Consider the following 22,950-nt stretch of genomic DNA (forward strand, 5'->3'; position numbering starts at 1 on the left):
CCTGGTGCTGGCGGCCTGCGTGTATCCTCTACATGAGTCTCTCCTGAGATCCGTGAAGCAGCCACCGTCCATCACAAAGCTGCTATATATAACAGCTCTACAGAAGAGAATAGAGACTGGCCATTTTTAGAAAATGCAGGTGCCGTCTAAAGCCCCCCTCCAAGAGCATGGAGTTAGCTCAGTTTCCTTTGAAGAACTGCAGACTTGAAACTGAAAACTTTATTAATACCATTGTCTCCTTGTATCAGCAGGTTCCAGAGAGATTCCTGGAAGTTGCACAGATCACATTACGGGAGTTTTTCAATGCCATTATCGCAGGCAAAGATGTTGACCCTTCCTGGAAGAAGGCCATCTACAAGGTCATCTGCAAGCTGGATAGTGAAGTTCCTGAGATTTTCAAATCCCCGAACTGCCTACAAGAACTCCTTCATGAGTAGAGATTGCAACACTCTTGAATGTATGAATAGAAGTCCCCCTTGGATGTCCAACTTCTGTGTGTCTAGATTTTTATTTCATACATATGTGTGGGGGAGGCATGGGTGTGTTATGATATCAGCTGGTGGTTTCTGCTCATCCCCTCTGGGTTCTTTTTATTTTCCCCACTACAGGGGGATGGGTATTTTCCTTCTTCGCCTTTAGTTACTTTTGCCCAAGGCCCTTAATATTTGGAGACTTGCGGTAGGGTTGATTTTCAGGAAAAGGGAATGTCAGCCTGTGTAAAGTCTGCAAGAGCCAAGGACGCTCTGCTTGTCTGGAAGCCTGTTGTCAATGGTGGCTAGCAGAGTGAGCCCTGACTGAGACACAGCACACACCTGGACCCCGTGCTGTGTTTGTTTCTAGGGTTAAGAAGTTCTGAAAGAACCCAAGGAAAGCACTTCACACACTGGAATACCTTGTTTGATTTGAGCCCCATAAGTAACTTTTTCTTACATGTTTAAACCAATGCCAGCGGCAGCTGGGTAGCTCACATCTCAAAAGTACCCTCAAAGGACAGTTTTGGTTTTTTTTTTTTTTTTAGAACATTCATCACCAAACCTTTTCTAAGAGAAAAGGCATACACCCCCAGACTAAATTTGGTACAAAACCAATTTTCTCATGATGAGACTGGGAAATCCGTGCAGGTTGACCAGCTGTCCCTGTAAACTTTATAACAGGCTCTTGGTGAGATGTGTGCTCAGAGGTGTCGACTTAGGGAAAACCCTGTGTTTTGTCTTCATTTCCTATTTATTTTGCTTCAGATATTAAAAGGCATGTACCTTTCAAATGTATCCTTTGCTCGACTTTACATGCTTAGCATTGCTGTTGCTGTTTAACCCTTTGTGTTCCCCTAAAACACTAATTTCTGGATACCTTTCTACAGTAAGGAATTAAGAAATCCCACTGGTCATGAAATCCTTGCCCACTCTTGGAGCATGTTGACAACTGCTAGCGTACCTGACCTTCATGTCCTGTGAGGACACCACCCAGAAATGGCTCATTTACATATGGGTATGCAAGGGTGGCAGTCTCTCTCTTCACTTTGGGTATAATATCTTAAAGCCACTAATGATGTCTCTTCTACTTCAGAAGCTAATATTGACCAGTGTGTGAGAAGAGTACAATAGGTTAGTTTGGGGTTACCCAAGAAGACACAATTCCAGCAGACTGAGAAAGCTAGCTGCTATTTTACCCATTCTCAAATGGCTCTTCCCCTCATCCTGTATTTTGATGATGTACCATGTCCTATGCTTGCATTTAAAATGCTGTATATCATTCACATTTGTTTTCTTGGCTGGATTTTTGTGTACAGATGCAGTAAACAGCACTGTCCACTCTAATAGTGTGGTCCAGTCCCCTTCTTCCCCTTAGATAATTTGATAAACACACTCTAAAAACAACACAGTAACAGATCTGGTATTTAAAACATAAGGAACAGAAATGCCATTTTTTTTCATTAATTTTTTAAAAATAAAAATCAGCATTTGACTTTGGAGGATGCAGGTCAGCCCTTGTGCCTGTCTAGCTGGCTGGATCACTGTAATTCAACATCATTTATAAATTCTGCTGATGGACAGGAATGTATGAACACAATTATTGTCAGCACAAAGCCTTAAAACCTGCTGACTTTAAGCTGCACAGTGCAGCCCTGCGAGGCCCGGCATCTTCCGGGAGGCCAGAGGCCCTAGTGAGGAGAACAGAGCATGGACAAGCATGGTCAACACCATTCATTCACTACAATGGCGTCTCCTAGTGTCCACACACTCTGACATGCATATAGAATTGTTAGAGTATATTCGTTATCTTTCTGGGTGTCTCTAAAACAAAAAAGCCCAGGTAACCATACCGCTGAAATAAATGCTAAAAATCAAACAGCACAATCAGGAGCCTAGCCAGTACAAAGTATGGAAGTCTTTGACATGCTTTATCTGGAAGGTTCCTGCAAGGGTCCAACAGGGTTCTGGCCATTCTGAGTCATATGCCAATCAGATCCCCACCATGTCACCTTTGGCAAGGTCAAAGGCAAAGCTGCAGTGTTGGCACCTGGGTAGACAGACTGCTAGATATCTTCACAACCTGAGGCAAATGAATACTGATTCTAGACTCCCTGGGATTTTTAAAATACTATTTTCCTCCACCTTTCTAATTGAAATAGACAAATTTAGAAAAAAAAAAAAAAAGGTGTGTTTTCTACTCCATGTCAGTGCCCTTATGTACCTAGAATCTCCCCTCAGTGTTCACTAAGGCTGGAGATGATTTCACACTGTCAGCCCTGAGGATGGATTCAGCTCTATGGTGGAAGCAGGTCTCCATGGCTTTTCATTCAGGTGGTTGTCCCGTGGATACAGCCATTGGACCATGTGTCTCCCAGTACCGTGGGAAAATGACACAAGCCTGTCTCTCAATGCTCCGATCAAGCAGTTGGTTTTTAAATAAAACAACAACAACAACAAAAACAGCTACTACCTTTCAAATCTTGGCTCAGCTCTCACCAAGTGTAAACTGCTTTGTGCACAGGAGAAAGTTACCTTTTCCCAGTGGGAGAGCGGGCACCAGCTCCTCTAACGTCTGTTGCAATGCCATATCGCCACTTCTTTTATGCTAACCCTCTATTAGTTTTGCGTGTACACTCAAGGTGATAGTCTGTGCCTAGATCTAAAATGCACCAGCGTGGGGGTTTTTAAAAATCCTTCAAAATACCACTTCTCTCCCCACAAGTACAGCTGTTCTTGTGCCTTCTGTGGCTCTCGGTTTCATCTATTTTCACTTTCTTTCCAATGAGTACAGCTGCAATAAACACTAGATTTTTCTTTTTCTTCCGGCTGTTTGACATAATGTTGATAGCTATGCATATTTTGTGTCTTTTTAAAAACAAAGCGGGAGAATAATGTTTTTGAAGAAGAGAAATTTTTAGAACAGTTTGATACACCGCAAATTATTTTTCCCTCGATTGTTTGAGCAGCATTCGAGTTTTGGAGATTCTTGTAGAAGCCGATTTTTTTGTAACTGTGGTGTAACTCTTGTGTTTTCTTAGCCTAATGAGAAGCACTATAGAAGCAATATTTCATACCATGTGCAATGTGTGTGCAGAGGTGTGGGTGTGGACACACAGGCACACACATGTAAAAATATACATATGTATGCGTGTGAAGTGGAAAGCTTGCCTTTTCTTATCTAGACTTAAGAACTTATTTTAGGCATTTGTTATGTTTTGTGAGAAGAATGTTCTATTTGCAACAACTTGACATTTACTTCTGACTGTTTCTCTGGCTGTTCCATGGAGATGTTTTGCATTAAATGGTAAAGATAATGTGGAAGATGTTAGGATGTAGTAATTATTTCAGTAAATGTTCACCCCATATTCCTGAAGTTTGCTTTGTGCCTCCGAGTATTACTTAACTGAAGTGTTTTATGTTTGAAGAATCCTTGTTACAGTGCTAGGAATATGGGTGAATATCATTTAAAAAAAAATTAAAAACATCAAAACAGAAACACTAAAGCAAAGGGGAACTTTTATAAGGAAATGTAAATATTTCACCTCATGGCCGTTGTTACGTAAGACATGAGATTTTAATATATCTACAGTGTCACAGCATCTGTTGAATTTATTAGGAACACTACAATGACTGTACAGGCAGTTGAAAGCATTCTCAAAAATCCTGTTCTCTACTTGCAAAAGATAACAGTCTCTATCAGATGTCAAGGGCAAGGGTAATGTCGTCTCTGTAAATCTATGACATTTCTTTTCTGTGTACATGAAGACATTTAGTAAGTAATCCCCTACATCCCCACACACATGCAGGTTAGTAGTGACTACTTAGTTAAAAAGTTTTGGGGGGAGTTAAACATAGACTGCTCCCCAAAAGCGACCATAAATTAAGTAAAGAGTGGTTTACAGATGTCCCCCAGAGCAGCAGTGTGTGTAAGGACGTGAACAATCTTTGCTGTGTATATTCTAGAATATTCATTGGTGTGAACAGCACAACCATTTCCTCCTGGTGTGAGCTCTGTGTCTGTTTCAAAGGCTCCCCTGGGAACACGTGATGGTGGGTGGGTGTCACCGCATCGCACGTCCGTGTTAGACATGAGGAAGCGAAGCTTGGCCTCTGTAGATCGCTGGTTCTAAACCATCTAAAAAAACGAAAACTACAAAGCTCATCCTCAGAGCTGGGATCCAAACTGGTGTTTTATCTTTGCATCCTTTTGAATGGTCCTTCTAAGACTATATGGAAGCATGTGGACTTTGAGTCTTCTCGGCTGAGCTCTCTCAAATCAGATACCCCCCCAACGTGCACACACGTGAACAGGCAGGCAAACGGCTGTTCTGTCTTTGTGAAAATGGATTCACTAATATTTTTTTAATAACAAATTCCTCTGCATATGAGGGAATAAACCATTTTAAAGTTGTATATTGCCACTTCAAATTTAGACTTAGGAAAAATGATGTATTTGGAGTTGGTCTCAGCTCCCTAGAAGAGTCAAAGGTCACAGCTTCCCCCAACATTGTCCCAGCCATTCCTCATATGTATATAGTATAAACCGTGACAAACACTGCCTTTATATGATTTAGCAATATGTTGTAAATAGCATTATGAAGCTCTTTTTTTGTAATAAAGACCCTTTGATTTGAATATAGTACAATAACTGAACTGATAAAGTCAATTTTGATTTTTTTTTAGCTAGAGGCAATTTCAATTGTGCATTTTGTTATTGTCTATTGTTCTGAAGACTGCATAATTTATTGGTTTAATTTATCCTAATTTATTTGATGAAGGTGTACAATTTTGTATTACCAAGGATGTACTGTAATATTAATTGATAGGATAAAAACAGTGAGACTCCCTGTCCATATTCAAAAGAAAACAAAAAGGTGCCGTAGACAATTGATTTTAAAGTAAAAAGTAAAACAGTTGAGTTTGGCAGCTACAAAATTTTAAAACAAGGAAACAATAAAGGACAATGTTGTCGTGGGGAGGGCGGGGAGGGTTTCCGTTGTGTGTTCTAAGCTTTTCTATCTTCTCCGAACTTGGACCGTTTGCTTTGTACCACTGAAGGGTGCAGTAGTCGCCTGCCTTGTGTGCCTTCCATCCTCTCCTAAACTGAATGTATGTGCAGTATATATGCAAGCTTGTGCAAAATAAAATACACATTACAAGCTCAGGTCATTGGATTTCTTTTCTGAAAACGCATGACATTTTGTCTTTGGACCTATGAGACTTCCAGCTAGTCTAACTAACATCAGGCAGTAGCTCTCCCTCCGTTACTTCTCTTACTCATGCAACCCACCCTGCCTCCAGAACAGGCCTGGGACTCTCCTTTCCATGTCAGGAGACTTGCTGTAATGGCCTGCTTTCTTTGTAGAACCTCTCGCTCAGATTTAACTTTCGTACCCCTCAACTTGAGGGAAGAGAACAAGTAGTTCAGCCCAGGGAAAGGAGTCCTGGGTAAAACGCTTGCTGTATGAGTGACAGGATCTGAGCTTGGATGCCTAGAACCCACCTAAAGCCACGTGTAGGAGCAGGAGTCTCTGATCACAGCACTCTTGGACTGAAATATGGAAGGGTGAAGGCAGGAGACCCTGGGAAGCCAGTTATCCAGCTCTCCTGAGGATGAAGCTCACCTAGTCTTGGGGTACACCAATCAGATAGACTGAGGATGAAGACCAGCTAGTCTTGGGGTACACAGACCATATAACCTAGGGCACACAGACCATCTAGTCTTGGGATACACAGACCAGATAGCCTGAGACACATAGACCAGCTAGTCTTGGGGTACACTGAGGCAAATAAGACCCGGTCTCAAACAAAATGAAAAATAAGGACCTACAGCCAAGGTTGTCCTTTGACCTCTCTATGTGTATGCATACTCACACACATGAACACATACACACACACATGAACACATGAACACATACTCACACACATGAACACATACACACACACAGATTTCTGAAAGTTGTAGTGCATGGAAACCCTTTAAGTTGGCAATTGCTACTGTTAAACCTGAGAATCACCAGGTCAAAGACCAGTTCCACAATTATGTAATTAAAGCAAACTTTATTTAGTACTAGCCAGGAAGATAAATACTGGCCAGATCTACACCTCCTGGGATTCCCAGAGAAATGGCCCCAATTTTAGGTCAGTTGGGTGCTTGCAATAGCAAACCCCCACAAGGCTATGGTACTTCCTGCCTTTGTCCAATCAGGGTAAACATACATCCTGACATATTTCCTGCCTACGTATCTTCTGCCTACATGTAATCAAGCACATCGGGGCAACCAACCTTTTTACTGAAGTAAAAACACGTGACTTGTTATCTCACAAGACCCACAGCCCCCAGCATTCCAAGAAGTTATCTGTCCTTGGGCAAGTGGACCTTACAAGTTAATTTTAGCCCGTGCACTACTGCCCGTCAGAAAGAGAAAAGATGGTCCTCAGATTCACAGAGTAACAACTTACTCAAGCATGGGGCTCATGTGCTTATGTGGTTCCCATTGTTAGACCCAAAAGTAGGAGAAACTTCAACATCTCTCTAAAATGTTCCTTCAGATATTATTGGCGGTGTGTTTCCAACTGCAGTGTATGGTGTAGGGCTTTAGAAAACAGCATTTGTTTCTTTTGCTTTTTTTTTTTTTAATAGCATTATACACTTGTTTGGCTTGGATACAGTTTGAGGATACTCCTCAAAGTTTCAATTGCCGGAAGGCTGGTCCCCAGTTATGTCAGTAAGAAGAGGGAGACTAATCTTTAATAAATGGGATGTAATATAAAGCAAGCAGGTCATGGGGCTTGGAGTGGAGAACCTTCGTCATCGGAAGGGCTCAGTGCAGCTCGTTCAGGGCCCTGGTAAGTTCCCCCCAAGAACAAGTTAGCTTCAAAGGGGCAAGCTCAGGCGCTGACTCTGACTTCCTGTCCTACTTTATAAGGAAGTGCTCTTCCTCCCCATCCTGTTCTCCATTTACAATGAAGGCTTTGCTGAGATGGACCAGTGGATGGAACTACCCAATTTGGTCAAAAGTATGAATTGAATAAACCACTTTTTACCTTAACAAAATGTCTGGCCTCTGGTATTTTGCTATAACAACTAAAAGTGGCCCAGATCTTTTATTTACTTTTTATTTATTATCAAGACTAGGAAGAATTAGCCTGAGGCGGACTAGTGTCTTCCACTCCTCACACTTGCTCTGCCATGTCTCTGGTCACTACTGCAGACTGCTTCCACCCTGCGGTCTCCTTTACTTTCACTTCAGTAAGAGGGCTTCATACACTGGTGCAATTATACAGTGTTGCCTTGAGTCAGTGTGATGCTGAAACTTTATCAAATAACGATAGTGGCTTTCTCCTTTGGGTTCTTTCTTGACAGCACAAACTTAAATTATAGTTTCCCTAGCTAAAGTATACAAAGGAGCAAGCCTTTGTCTCTCTATGCCAAAATTCCAATTATTCCCAGAGTAGAGCCAATAGAAACCCCCCATTTCCCACCCACTCTTCTTAGAAAGGAGAAAGCTCACAGCCATATAGCAAGCTTTCATTTCCATGCATGGAGCTATCCAGATAATCCACAGTTGCCCAAGTAAATGAGAACAGGCAGAAATGTTTATTGGCAAGAGAGTTAATTAAAACAATGTTTCTGGGGCTAGAGATGGTTCAGCAGTTGAGAGCACTTACTGCTCTCACAGAGGACCTTCATTCCGTTCCAAGCACCCATGTTAGATGATGCACAACCTCCTGTAATTCCAACTCCAAGATATCTGATGCTCCCCCTTCTGGCTTCTGAAGGTTTTGCAAGTACATGGTACGCATACACATAGGCACACACACATAATTAAAAACAATAAAAATAAATCTAAAAACCTGGTTTCAAATTTTCCTTTGGTGACTAAATTATCTGTTGGCACTGTTCTAGAATCAAGTAGACCACCGTTCCCAATCCTGATATAACCCTCTAGACCCAAACTTCACTGCACATGTTTCTTGAGGGATACTCATATCTGATTCCTACTGGAAACACACGCTTCACAAGCTAGTAAAAAGTACAGTTTATTCATTTTTACCTTTTAATCAACAACTTACAAGTTTCCCATGCAAGTGTGTCCAACTCACACATGGCCAAGGATGTCTATAGCTGATGCCCAACACAAACCCTCAATTCAGCTGAAATATTATGAGATTTTTTTTGATGATTTTTTTTTTGTAACTTGTTCTCAAGTGTGAACTGTACAGTTGACAATGATGCATGGTGATGTCAAAAGGTTGGACATGCCTTCAAGCTAGCAATGAAGAGTCCACATATATTTATAGAGAATTTACCAACACGCATTTGAGCAGGAAACAGATACCCTGAATCAGAGTCGCAGGGACATCTCTAACCACACATGCGTGTGCTCATGTGTGGAAACCAATTTTACACAGATACATACGAACACATTCAGGTATTTGAATGACAGTGGGGGAAGACAAAGGGACAAGGGGACAAAAAAAAAAACAGAGGGTGAAGAAGGCAAGAGATGCAGCCAAGGTCCATCTCATCCTAGAAGTAAGTTTTCTCGTGACGCCCAGCACTGTGCCTGATGAATATAGACCAGTTTTTTTGTTTGTTTGTTTGTTTGTTTGTTTTTAAGGTGCTGGAAGTCTTTGATAATCCAAAGAAAATATTTGCCATGCATTAGGGTCTACAGACATTCTGTTTCTTGGAGGAAGAGTCTCCCTAGGGAAGTAGCCCAGGTTGTCCTTGAACTGTCCTGGCTCAAGCCTTCCCAGTGTCTGGGATTCCGGGTGTGCTGTGAGCAGTCACACTCGGAGTCATAAAATGCAAGGGAAGCATGCATAAAAGAAAAAAAAAGCAGATAGTCTTAGAAAAAAAAGCTGGTAACTATGAGAATTGTGAAAGATACAAAAGAAATAAATGCCACCCTGTCATCTCCAGGAGGGAGGAGGGCCCTGGGCTGAAAACCTGGTGGTTACTTTTGAAATGAAAATTCAGTGTGAGGGAAGTCCTGCCTACATTCGCTCACTTCCAACCCTCCAGTGTCCCAGGAGAGCTAAGTGAACCTTCAGGGCTAGAGAGGTGGTTCGAGTCCTCGGCAGTCAGTGTGCTGGCTTCCGCCAAAGCACTCCTAAGCCCAGAAAGAAAACAAACAACAAACAAACAAACAAAAAACCGAAACGGTTTTCTTTTACAATGTTTTTGTTTCCCGTGAGAGATTGAGGTCAAACAGTAAGCAGGGCAAGAACGAACGTCTGAAGGTGGAAGTGTGACTAGACCCATCCTCGTGTGTGACTAGACCCGTCCTCGTGTGTGACTAGACCCGTCCTCGTGTGTGACTAGACCCGTCCTCATGTGTGACTAGACCCGTCCTCATGTGTGGCCCTCTTCTCCTCACTAAGCACCTTGACCCATTGCCAAGCAGGGGGCTAGTGTTTCCTGACCCTCCCCCCTCCACAGGGACGGGCTGTTTAGGGAAGCAAGAGTCAAGATTTCAAGGACTCTGCTTCTCTGGCCCTCAGTCGACTGCTGGAGTAGTGAGATGCGCGCACCTAAAGGCTCGCTATCTCCACGTTAGGTCTGAAGCCTCCTGACTGAGTGGCAAGGAACTAGGTAGGCTTTCCCCACCCACTTAAGGCCTGGTCTCTGTGTGGTGCTGCCATGGGCTGCCCCTTGCACCTTGCCCAGCCTGGGTCTCCAGCTTTCCTTCCTAACCCCTCTGGGAACTGATTTCCTGTCTCCAGTCATGGACTCCTAACTCACGTATAAGACCTCTCAGGAGAAGACCCCCTTCTCCACCAGTCAGAAACAACCATTAGCATCAAAGAAGTGTGTGTGTGTGTGTGTGTGTGTGTGTGTGTGTGTGTTAGATTCATACATGTGTGCAGAGGTCAGAGGAAGAAGGACATCAGCTGTCCTCCTCGCTCACCCTCTACCTTTATTCCCTTGAGTCAGGGTCTCTCCCTGAACCTGGAGCAAGGATGGGGCCAGCATTTACAGATGCATAGTGTACATCACCACAGCAGGCTCTTCACCAGGCTGCCGGAATGGGAACTCAAGCCATCACGCTTGTGCAGCGACAACTCTTACTCACCCAGCCATCTCTCCAGCCCCAACATTAGAGACAATCCAAGTCTGAGGGGATTGTTCCAGAACTCGGGAGCAATGTGGTACTGCTTCCGGGACCCCCAGGTCAAAGCTTTGTAACAGGAACATTTTCATTATCGCGTCGTAGGAACTTAAAAAGTTCTCTGGTAAAGCACTTATCTGCTCAAAATAATGACCTCCTGGATAGAACAAAAGAGCTCTGTGTAAAGACGCGCACATGAGGGCTGACAGGACGGCTCAGAGGGGAAGGGCTTGCTGCCAAGCATGGTGACCTATAGAATATAGAAAGTTCTATTGCTAAAACCCACACGGCAGAAGGAAAGACACCCCCCCTCCAAACACACACACACAGGCTGTCCGCTACATCATGGCACACATAAGCACACACACAATAAATAATAAATGTAATAAATTTTAGTATGCACATGAAATTCAATAAGAAGGTCATATGGACCTAACTTTTAAAGCGGGACTTGTCTACTAAGCAATGACGGTCCAGCACTCACTGGGTCGCATGAGAGATCTGTCGTGATGAGTGTGAAAATTAAACCACGCAGTAGCATGTGGATTCCATCAAACCTTCCAAAGAGAGATTATGTCATAGACCAGCGCGGGCCTGGCAGAGAACTCATGCAAACCACAGTCAGTTAACGCTCCTTCCCTCACAGTAGCTTTTGTCACCTTGCCAATGCATGTTAAGTTGTGACTAAGAACGACACCCTAACCCACCCCAACTTCCAGGACACTCGGACTTGGACTTTGAGGAATACGGAGGACGCAGGGATCCACAGCCTTGGTCCCCCTGGAGCTACTTCCTGAGCTCAGAACTGTAGCTGCCTGGCCACCCCCGCAGCGTGGGTCAGCCCTGGAGTGGGACAGCTTAGAGAGATCCAGGCACCATCGCACACTGAAACAGAATGCGTGGGAGCCTTACCCTGGCAGAGGGAAGGGTGCTGTTTGCAAAGCCCCCTGCGGGGCTGCCCAGGTGCAGTGACAGGACTCAGGAGACCTTTGGCAGCTACCCTGGAAAAAATGCCTGCATCTCTGCAAATAAATCCCATGAGTGTAGAAAGCCTGGGTTTGCCTGGTGTTTGTAGAAACACCACCAAGTGCTTTACTGGTGCTGGAAACACTTAATGAGAGAGAGGAGCCCGAGGTCCTAGCATCGACAGGACAGATGTCTTGTCCTTGTTGTGACTTTTGACCTGTTGGGAAACTAGTCCCCAAAACCAATGTTCTTATTTCCAGTTATTTACAACTGGAAAGTCTTTGGTAACCATTTAAAAGAAAATGTTCCCTCCATCTCCCTCCATGACTCAGCAAGTGACATGTAATTGGACCAAAGCCTCAAAGCCTGGTGTCCTGTGTATGAGAAGAGGTGTCCAAACCTTCCCAGAAAACCCACGAAGAATGCACAGGCTACCAATTTTGTATTATCTTCCCTCCAATCAGTATCCAGCAATCCATACCGTACATATCATAGCTGCATATATGAGGTATCCTAGTGAGGTAGGCGAATTCCAAAGCAAAGGAGAGAGAAATTATAATCTACCTAAAAGTAAGAAATGTTAGCTCTGTGTTACAGTGCTTGGCTAGTATACAAGAGGCCCCAGGTTTGATCCCTGGGAACACACACACACACACACACACACACACACACACACACACACACACAAAGTAAGAAACTTTAATAGAACCAAGAGCCATAGAAGAAATGATCAAAGTTATCCAAGAAACAAACAAAAAACAACAGTACCTACTCATGTTCTCCCAAAGCACTTGGCCTCTATAGAGATATGGTTGAATGTGGCCAAGTATTCAAAATAATTCGTGTTACATCTTGTTCATTTGTTACATGCACAGATGGTCAATTCTCTTATAAAGCTCATGTTCATGAACATAAATGGAGAAAGCAAGCAGAGCCACTCCAGCAAGTGCAAAACAAACAGCATGCCACAGACACGTGGAGGCCAAGGAAGGCCTGGGCTTGTTCCCAGGTGAGAACCCAGGAAGAAACGACAGGAGAGGTCAGTGTGTCTTGTGGGAACTGCGGGCTCCTCAAGTGCCGCCTGCTACCCCTTCCGTCTCCCAAAGCAGACTTGGCCCTTTGACACATCAGTCTGCTGCATTGCCTAACTCCGAAGCCAGCTCTCACTTTTGTCTTCTTGGAACTTGAAGGCTTTGGACAAAGCCAGGTTCAACTGGAACAAATTCCAGCCTTTCCTTCAATTATTAAACAGAGAAGAGGAGGAGGAGGAGGAAGAAGAAGAAAGAGGAGGAGAAGGATAAATAAATAAATACATAAATAAATAAATCTGGGGCTGGGGGTCAGTTGGACTGGCAGAGTGCTTGCTCAAAGCTCTGGGTTCCAGGCTCAGAACCACATGAAACTGGACGTGGTATTGCATATGTATTTGCACCAGCACTTGGGATGTGCAGGTGGGCAAACCAGGAGTACAAAGCCAGCTGGGGCTATTTGAGAGTCTGTATCAAACAAAACAGTAAGTCCAGAATAAATAATACATCAATTAAAGACACATTACCCACTCTGTACCAACATTTTCATTTTCTGGAATGTTGACTTCTAGAGACAGCCTATCTCTACCTCAAGCTTCTTTTGGGATTTGTACGTACGTACAGCGTGTGTGTGTGTGTGTGTGTGTGTGTGTGTGTGTGTGTGTGTGTGTGTGTGAGAGAGAGAGAGAGAGAGAGAGAGAGAGAGAGAGAGAGAGAGAGAGAGAGAGAGAGAGAGAGGTGCCCGTGAACTTGCATATAGAAGTTAGAGGACAACTACAGATGTCACCCTCAGAGGAACCACCCACTTCCTTTGGGACCGTCTCTCATTGGCCCAGAGCTCATCAGTTAAGCTCGTAGACAGCTGCCCAGTGAGCACGGGGATCCTCCTGCCTCTGCTTTCCTAATGGCATTCTAAGTAACTGCTACCACATCTGACATATTTACCAGGGTTCTGGGGATCAAACTCGGGCCCTCTTTACCAACTAAGTTTCTCCCTAGCTTCTGCCCTGAGACTCTCGTGTCCTGCTTGGGTCCTTGCTCTCTCCCTGTGATGAAGAATGTCATATTCCCTGGTAATGTGAACGCAGGACTCTTTCCTCCAGCCACAGAGTGGCAGAGCCCCGCGCCCACTTGTTTTGTGTAGCCATCAGGGGACTTTATAACGTCTGTGATGTTTAGGGTTTTACCAGCAAGCAAGCAAGCCGCTTCCATACAGGGAGTGTATAAAGAGTGTATAAAAAGTGTAAGATCACAGAGACACACGGAGACACGAGCCATTTGCTGTCTGAGGAACCGAGCTCCTCCCTGGGATGGAGCCACCTGTCAGTGTGTGCGGTGTGTTGTCTGCCCTGAGAAGCTCACGTCAGTGGTCTGCCGGTCCGTTCCCCGGAGGGAGGCGCCCTCGTGGTTCTGTGCTGTGGGCTGCAAGCTCAGACTGCGTCAGCAGCCTAGCAGGGCTTCTAAGTCAGGATTTGCTCCTCATAAATGCCATGTACTCCTAGAGCTGAGGAGTGAGTAAAATGTGTGGTGGGGTGCGCCAGGGGTAGCCTGTGCTCAACAGAGAGGAGAGGAAGCCAGAGAGGGAGAGTCACCGCTCACAGTGAGGAGTGTCACAGTCATGTGCTTCGGGCCACCATCGGTGCCTTTTTTCTTTTTCCCTCAATGTAACAGACCAAAGGAGCCTCTGTGTAGCTCCTGATCAGGGACACAGAATGAATGAGTATGTACCTTGTCTCCCATAGTGTGTGTGCAGGTATGTCAGAAATGGAAGGGACCAGCATGTACACATACATACATATATACACACACCCACGCATACATACACGTATTACACATCCATACACATATATACAGAGACATATACATATACATTCATATACATACAGACACATTAACACACATCTATACACATACATATACATACATACACATTCTTACACACATACATATATACACACTTACACACAAATATGCATATGTATATTAACATATGTACACACATGAATACATATACACATATACTTATGTATACACATGCATAGGCTCAGACATGCATATATATATGCATACATACATTCAAATACACACACATACATACACATACTTACACATACACAAACACACACACACACACACATACACACACTGCTGCTTTTAGGTTTTTGTTTTGGCCCATAGAATAATGGGTTTCAAGCACAGATAAGGGAGACGTGTTATACTGTGAGGGAAGTTTACTTTGAACAGACCAGAGTTCAAGGGTAAGTGATCAGAAAAGACACAAAGTAACAAAATAGATGGCACAGGACCTGGGGCATAGCTCATGGTTGAGCACTTAACACATACGAGACACTGGGTTCCACCCAGAACAGGAATATATATGCATATAGGTATATATTATAACACATACATACATATATATGTATATGAGACACACACATTTTCCTGTGCATTTGGGTAGATGGCCAAACATGAGCATGGGTGATGAGGAGGAAGACGGTGTGCTGGTAGAACGTGCTGTGAGCTTAATGAGGCCGAATGCTTCCCCATCTGAGACTCTATGCCCCAGAGAAAGTGTGTAAAGGAACATAACTGGAAGACAGGAAATCTGATCACCCCTGCCCCCACCTCCCCTGACCTCTCACCCTGAGCTTCAGGAAAGGAAAATCAATGTGCCCCAAAGAGCAGGAGCCAGGTCTGGGGCTGGAATTTGACCCACGCGGAGTGTTTGCTGATCCAGAGATGGGATCCGTTCAGTGAGCTCATCCTTATCTTGAGGGGAGCCTGCAGAGCTTGGACTAAGGCAAAGCCACGTTTTAGTCAATGAAAATTTACCAGTCACTCTTGTCCCTCGTCTCCCCGCCCCCATGCACCCTGTCTCAGAGAGAACATCGTCCCGCATGGTCCAAAGACTGTTCTGAAACGTCAACAGCTTGGCAGTTAGAAGCTTAGAGAAAACCAAACTTTACCCCCAGTGTCTTCCACTTCCCCCTCTGTGGCCCCATAGCCTCTACCCCCCTCCACCTTCTGCAAATATTGACCGAGTTCAAGGTCAGTGTCTGAGGTCTAACTTCAGAGTCAGTGTGAGCTGAAACACTTAAGATGGAGCAATCCCCGCTAATGAAGAACACAGTGAACCCCAAGGTCAGTTCCAGGCAAATCCTGTCCCCTGACCAGTTGATATTTGCTTTATCAAGTCAGGGCTATTCTTGTCATCATTGTTAATCTTCCTCTCAGCAGCTCTGTGTTGGCCGAGGGCATGCACTTGAGGTATGTTAGAAGAATGGAGGGTTCTGCTGTGGGAAAGAATTTTTGCTAATTCTGTCTGCCTACAGCTTCCTCGGCTCTGTTCATCTGATCTTAACTCACTAAACAAAACTGAAAAAGTCCAGAAAGTGTGGTGAGCTGGTTCCAGGATGTAGATTTGGGGCCAGGAGCACAAGACAACAGCATTGTCCACAGGTTCTCTTTCTCTTGGGAACAACTTGATTTGTTCATGGGTAAGGTCTCCATGGAATATTTTTGCCTGGAAGAAGTCCATGGCCATGTGACTCCTTTAGCTCATGGAGGCTCATTTCTGGCCTCCATGTGGCACAGTTCTCATCTGAAGGATTCTTGGGAGACCTAAGGTCCCTGATGGCTTGAACTGGGAGTAAGAATGAGATGGCACTGTTGACCCATGCATGGACTTTGTAGTAAACAGCCCTGGATCAAACTCCCACCTCTCTCAGCCTTGCCATCTTTGTGTGTGGAAATAATCATAGCAATGTTCTCCTTGCAAGACTGTTAGGGGGATTAAACATGGCATTGTATCTGAAAGCATTCGGCACACTGCCTGCTGCTTCAAATGGGATTAATACCTTTTAACCTCCTTCCTTCCGCTCAGCCACTCCAGCTGCTGGCATATCCCCTTTCCCCGCTGCATACATTTGACACAGTGGAACCAAGCCAGTCACACTGGAGGGGATGCCGTCCTCATAAGAATGAATCAAGGAAAGACGAGGCTCAGTTTGCCCAGAACAGCAGTGCTGAACCTGAGCCCTGTGAGCCCCACACTCCCTGGAAAGATTGTAAATCTACACATCAACTTGAGATTGTGTAGTGCTTCCCAGAGAGAAAGACAAGAAGCTAAAACAGGAGGAAGATAAGAGAGAGGGGCCAAATCTCCATGTAGGAACCTTGTTTGGTGAGGATTTGTAAAAATCTGATAATCATAGCAACCATCATATACTTCTTTTGAATGTAAATTTATAACCAAGTTATCCAACAGACCAGCAGATCTGGATAGGCTGCTCAAAGGAGGGGGTTACTCCTTTAGACTCACAGCCACACTGACATGGTCTACTGAGAGTTCTACCCCCCCCCCAACATTTCTTGGTGAACTGTGATGGATCTCAGGCATTTTCTCCCTTGAGCATCATGACAAGGCTGGAACCCACCAGGCTGGAAGCCACCAAGCTCCATCCTCTTCTTGAACATGCTCAGCTCTCAAAGGTGCCTCCAAATGACTTGCTCCCTGACCCTGAATCTGGCTTCCATTCCTCTACCCTTGGTTCTCTCCACTATCACCAGAGGGAGAACATGGGAAGACATGAGAAAGGACCCTACCAGATATTTAATAAATATTCAAAGATTTAATATATATTTTTCTATGTGCCAGCAATGAACAACTAGAATATATAGTGGAAATAAAATAGCAATCAGACATACAAATGTTAGGACCTAAGACCTAAGACCCTGTTGTGAAGATACAAGGAAGCATTTCCCAGTAGAGGGGAGATCGCTAAGAACAGTAACCACCTTGTGCTATGTTCTTCCAGTGAGCCAGGAGTCCTCTAAGATGTTAATGGAAACGATTTCTTTGGTTGCCTCAGAAGTCACAGGTGGTTAAATTTATGCTCTCATTTTCTTTTTAAAAAGGGAAAATAGGGCACATCAAGGCAAGGTAACTTCTTGAATGGGAAGACCCAAAATGATAAGTATATTTATTTTCCCTAATTTATTCAATTGCATTACCTTGAAAATTAATGCAATAAATTTGCTGTATAAATTAATGCAACCTCAATCAGATTTCATAGAACGGTTCATGGAACTCTACAAACCACTTTAAAGTTTACCAAGAAGAGAGAAAGGCCTTCACGGAAAGCCACAGCAAAGCCAGAGGGGTGCATCAGCTAATGAACTATTGAAATTAAACCACTACAATGTATTGAATTGATTGCCATTAAAGTTCAGTACAGTTGTCAGATGCGTAAAGCCTTATGACAGAGACTGGGACACAGAGGACATTTGATAAATGCACATTTTGATCTCTTTTCCCTATGCTTTCCTTCTAAAGATCTACAAACAAAATATGAAGCCATGGTCATTACTAATATAAAGGCTGAGAAAGAATATTTTAGAAGCAGATTTGAAAACACAGGAAAGGCACAGACAAACACAGGAGCTTAACCCATGCTAAAGACTGCTTCCAGGTCAGGGGAAGAAGATGGACCACTTAGCAAGGAACGCAAGGTGAATCCGCAAATGAGATAAAGATTTCTAGGCTTAGTGGCACATGCCTGGACTCTCAGTGCTCTGTAGCCTCAGACAGAAGGAGTCTGTAGTTAGCCCAGGCTACACAATGGAGTCCTCAAAGGACAAAAACAGTAACAACAGTAAGAAAAATCAGTTAAGGACACAAAGTTAGGTCCCCACTGCATGACATATGGAAAAATGAGTTCTTAAAAGAAGGTTGAAAATGGCCCACGTGCACACACACACACACACACACACACACACACACACACACACACACACACGCACCTGGAAACCCTATTTAATGTATAGTCAGGAAAACACTCTAAACATGGCAAGATCCAGAAGCCATAAGCAGTAGTAAAGTCAGAGACAGTCACTGCCTCAGTTACTTTCTTCATGGATGTGGCAAAAAGCAGCTGCAGGAAGAGGGAATTTGCTTTGCCTCCTGGTGTGAGGATTCCACCCATCACAATGGGGAAGGGGTGACCAGAGGGTGACCCCAGCTGTGACAGTAGGAGCGTGAGGCAGCTGGTCACACTGCAGCCACAGTCCAGAAGCAGACAGGTGAATAGCAGTACACCACTGACTTTCCCAGTTTCCTTCAGTTCAGGAACTGCATCCCAGGGATTGAGCCGTGGATCCTCCCTCCTCAGCTCAACCTCCCCAGAAAAGTCCTCCTAGAGATGCCCAAAAGTGTGTCTCCCAGGTGTTTCCACCTCCAGTCAAGTTGAGGATGAAGATGAGCCATTGCAGTTACATAAAGCTGCATCTCAGAAACAATAGCAATGAGAGTGTGGGGCATCAGGGCGCATTCACAGGAAGAGAGCATACTTCCCATGAATATAGACTAGTAGTCTTGTACAAAGCCGTCTGTAAATCAACCAAAGTAGGACCACCTGATGGTTCAATGAGGAAGGGAATGAATGGTCAAAGCACCAGAGAAGACAGAATAATGACCGAAGCACACTGGAAAGTATGCTTACCTTCACTGGTAAGCAGAGAAGCCCTAACTACAACACAATGTCATTTTTGGCCAATGAGATTAGAGAAGTGGAAAATAGTGTTATCCAGATTTGTTGAGGCACGGGGCCATGGCTACTGTAGCTAGGTTGTAGACAGTTCTCTCTCTCTCTCTCTTTTTTTTTTAACGGGGACAAATCAGCAGTGTCAAATTTTTATATGGTATTACAATTCTGTGTCTGCTACATGTAAACATTCAGAAAATGCACAAATACCCAAGAAGCATCATTCAACCATTGTTTTCAAATGCAGAAATAAGACAAACAATCAGATACATTAGGTTACTTCCCTGTGGTGGTATTGTGCTCCCCAAAATATTGTGAATCCTAATAAACTTATCTGGGGTCAGAGACAGAACAGCCACAAGATACAAAGGCTAGAAAATGGTGGCACTCACACCTTTAATCCTAGCATTCCAGAGATAGAAATCCCTCTGGATCTCTGTGAGTTCAAGGCCACATTGAAAACAGCCAGGCATGGTGACACACGCCTTTAATCCCAGGGAGTGGTGGTAGAAAGCAGAAAGGTATATAAGGCATGAGAACCAGAAACTTGCAGCATTTGGCTGGTTAAGCTTTTAGGTTTTGAGCAGCACAGTTCAGCTGAGAGACATTCGGATATGAGGACACAGAGGCTTCCAGTCTGAGGAGACAAGACCAGCTGAGAAGTTGGCCAGGTGAGTTTAGCTGTGGCTTGTTCTGTCTCTCTGATCTTCCAGTGTTCACCCCAATAACTGGCCTCAGGTTTGATTTAATTAATAAGACCTTTTAAGATTCATGCTACACTTCCCTGTTTGGGTTATCAGTGTATGATATTTACAGTGAACCAAGTCCATATAACAACAATGAAAAAGACAGCTAAAGCACATTTCTAACTGGAAAAGCTATCTGGGAGCAGAACAATGTAGCAACACGTTCTGTTGATCCCTGAATCCATTCGTGCCCACGTCAACAGTTCTCACACTCGCGTCCCGAACAGTGTTTCGTGTGTCTGAGCAGAACTTTCGTCCCAGCAGAACCGGGGCTAATGGCAGCTTGCAGTCAATGCAGCCGGGTGGTGAGACACAGTCATCCTATGACCCCATTCTATTCATTCATATGCCAGACAGACTAAATCACCGGGTGCTTACCTGAGACCTTGCTGTGTACTGGTGTAGGTGATGGCTAAGGAGAGGTGGAAGGCCAAAGAGAAGAACTCCCTCACAGGAGCCGCCTGGTCTGTCCATTCTGGGATTTGGCTCCCTCACCCATTTCAAGGATTATCCATCAGATCCGTGCCGGTCACCAGCACAATCCCTGAGAAGAACAGAATGAAGAGCCTACAGATGAGCAGCGCAATTTAGATCAACTCCACATCCCAGCTAAGACAGGATGGAGATGGCAAGATGAAGAAACTTGCCATCTGGGTCCTCGGGTGATGCAGTGCCCAGTGTTGTGGGCTGAGGCACCAAGCTCTGGGGCGAAAGGTGTGCCTCAGCAGAGCCGCCTGCCTTCAGATCCTCCCACATCGTTAACAGGAATCACCATGAAGAGAAACCCAATTGACTAGAGACCCAAAGCTTATCCTATCCTCCTAAATCCTATAAGCCCCAGGGTTCCCAAGCAGTCTTGAGGAGGAGAGAGTCCCTTCTGTCGCCATCTATAAGAGGGACTACCTATCCGGTTGCATAGCAACCAGAACGTATTGGAACATCTGTACAAGAGATGGGTGGATCAGAAAGACAGGTGGTAGAGGGCAGTAGATTAGTGGCAAATCAGTGGAACCATCACAATACATGCGTTTGCTTACTTTGCATATATGTACCTAGCTCATCTCAGGTCCAGTGTTCAACTGAGTCCAGGAGGAATCAGGACCTGAACCCAGTCTGCATGCATCGTTTACAAGAGTGCAATGCTCCTCGAGGGGCTTTGTCCATGCTGTGTGCTTATCTGTCTCCCAAGCACAACTGTAACCTCCCTGTGGGCTGCTACCCTGGAGTGACCAGGCAAGTGTAACTTTCTTCACCCAGAATGAGAAGTGGCGCATCTCAGGAGCCTAGAAGGCACTGTTTCACAGGAACTGTGTACAGCGGCCTCAGCAGGATCCTGAATATGTTTCTGTCTGGGAATCAGTAACACAACTTCTCAAACAGCATCTGAAGACTGCCCAAGGAGGGCACCGGAGTCTCTGTGGCCCCAGCCACAGTGAGGATGCAGTTGGCTTCCCTTCCTTCAGCCAGCATTTGTTCTAACCTTGGAAATAGCCATGCTTCTTACCCTCATGAAGGCTCAACTCTTGTGGAAAATGTTTATTCATAAAAATTAATGAACTGCACAGTCCAAAACATCTGCCATTGGGAATGGAGCTGAGACTTGGGAAGGAAAGAACAGGGGGAAGCAAGAGACCCTGAACAGGCAGGACCAAAGTATTCCTGGGAAAATGACCAACACTGAGTTCTGAAGAATGAATCTGTGTCCTGTGGCCAGAAAGAGGGAAACAGACCTACACCAATGCGCAATGGCCCTGGGTCTGATGGAAGTACAGAGGCTTGAGGGACTGAAGAAAATTCTGCAGATGTGGAGCCGAAGGTGGGGGGTGGTTTCCAGGAGAGGTTGGGGTGATTAGGAGGAGAAAACAGCAGGCTGTTTGTTTCAACTGACAGATAAAAGTGAGTTACATTCAAGGAGAAAAGGAGAGAAATCTACAAACCCCACATCTGCAAAGCGCTTCATCCCAGGTGACGACATCTTTTCCCCAAAATGACTTGCGTCCTCATCCATACACCCGCTGGCCCCAGATGAGAGCCCACAAGGCTCTCTGTCTTTCTTCTCTGGACCCCGTGACTCATCAGCACTCTCGGGCCTTTGACTGACCTTCCCTCCTCACACCTACCCACCCCGTTCTCCACATCAGCTGTTGTCACCATCATTCTTTTCTCACACCTACAGTGGCGGCCAAGGCGCTGCACCTGCTCTCCTACCTCTTCTTATCCCACCGCAGTGTGGCTTCACGGTCCTGAACAGTGTCCAGGCAGTTCTTCTAAGGCATTAATACAAAACATCAGTCTACTTATTTACAGTCTGGTCCTTTGTCATTGCTCCAGGGCGAAGTCCGCAGGCTTTAGGATGGTTCTGGAAGCCCTTCGGATCCGTTGCTGGCTGCTCTCCTCCTGCTCTAGGGGCTGTTCCTTCCGGCCTCTGAAACACCCTCCATGTGCTGACTGAGCTTTCTGGACCACATCTCTGGACATGGTATTGCCCAGATTAAGGCTATTCTGAGGTTTCCTGTCACTGAGGTATTGCCACTACGTCTCTCAGATAACGGACTGAACCCCATTTTCCCTCCAGCCTCGGTCCCTGTGCTTCTGCCCTCTGCTCTCCTCCTTGCCTCGGTGTAGTATTTATACAGCACTGAGTTGTTTGGGATTCCCAGTGTGTCCTGTGGTTTGACGCCTTGGGACACTTGCATACATAACCCCTGCTCTTGGGTGTCTTTCCCTGTTCCTTGCCATGCCTCTTGGTGACTCTTTAGAACACTGGGCATGTGTGGACTGTGAGGCCCTAGAACTCACCAACCCCACCTATCTATCCAACCCCAGGGCAAAGTCTGCAATAGGTGACAGACTCTCTGTGCTTATTCTGAAAAAAAAAAAATGACCCATGATGTAATCCAACAGAATGAAGATGAAAACCAAAACCAGTGGAGGTGTGGAATAAAGAAGTGGAAACTGCAAGTTGTAAAGAAGGTAAATCGGAAGCTGTGTAGCTGGCTTAGAATGGAATTGGGTCAAGTTAGGATAGGAACTTTGAGGGTTCCAGTAAGGCATCTTCAGAAAGGAAGACAAAAGAG

The 22,950-nt window shown here is 44.8% G+C and overlaps 1 protein-coding gene across 5 annotated transcripts in view; it reads left to right on the forward strand.

Annotated features, from left to right (window-relative positions):
* The window catches only part of Prox1 (prospero homeobox 1), a 52,459-nt gene extending 46,822 nt beyond the window's left edge, over positions 1-5,637 (forward strand). For 4 of the 5 annotated variants that reach the window (XM_028876769.2, XM_028876768.2, XM_028876770.2 and 1 more), the window contains exon 5: positions 249-5,637. In XM_028876769.2, coding sequence (XP_028732602.1) covers positions 249-437 — 189 coding nt within the window. In that variant the 3' untranslated portion in view covers positions 438-5,637. The remainder of the gene's footprint in view (positions 1-248) is intronic. The other variant, XM_028876774.2, reaches the window with a different exon arrangement.
* Positions 5,638-22,950: the final 17,313 nt, after the last annotated feature.

This window comes from Peromyscus leucopus, chromosome 15, assembly GCF_004664715.2.
Source record: "Peromyscus leucopus breed LL Stock chromosome 15, UCI_PerLeu_2.1, whole genome shotgun sequence".
NCBI classification, from domain to species: Eukaryota; Metazoa; Chordata; class Mammalia; order Rodentia; family Cricetidae; genus Peromyscus; species Peromyscus leucopus.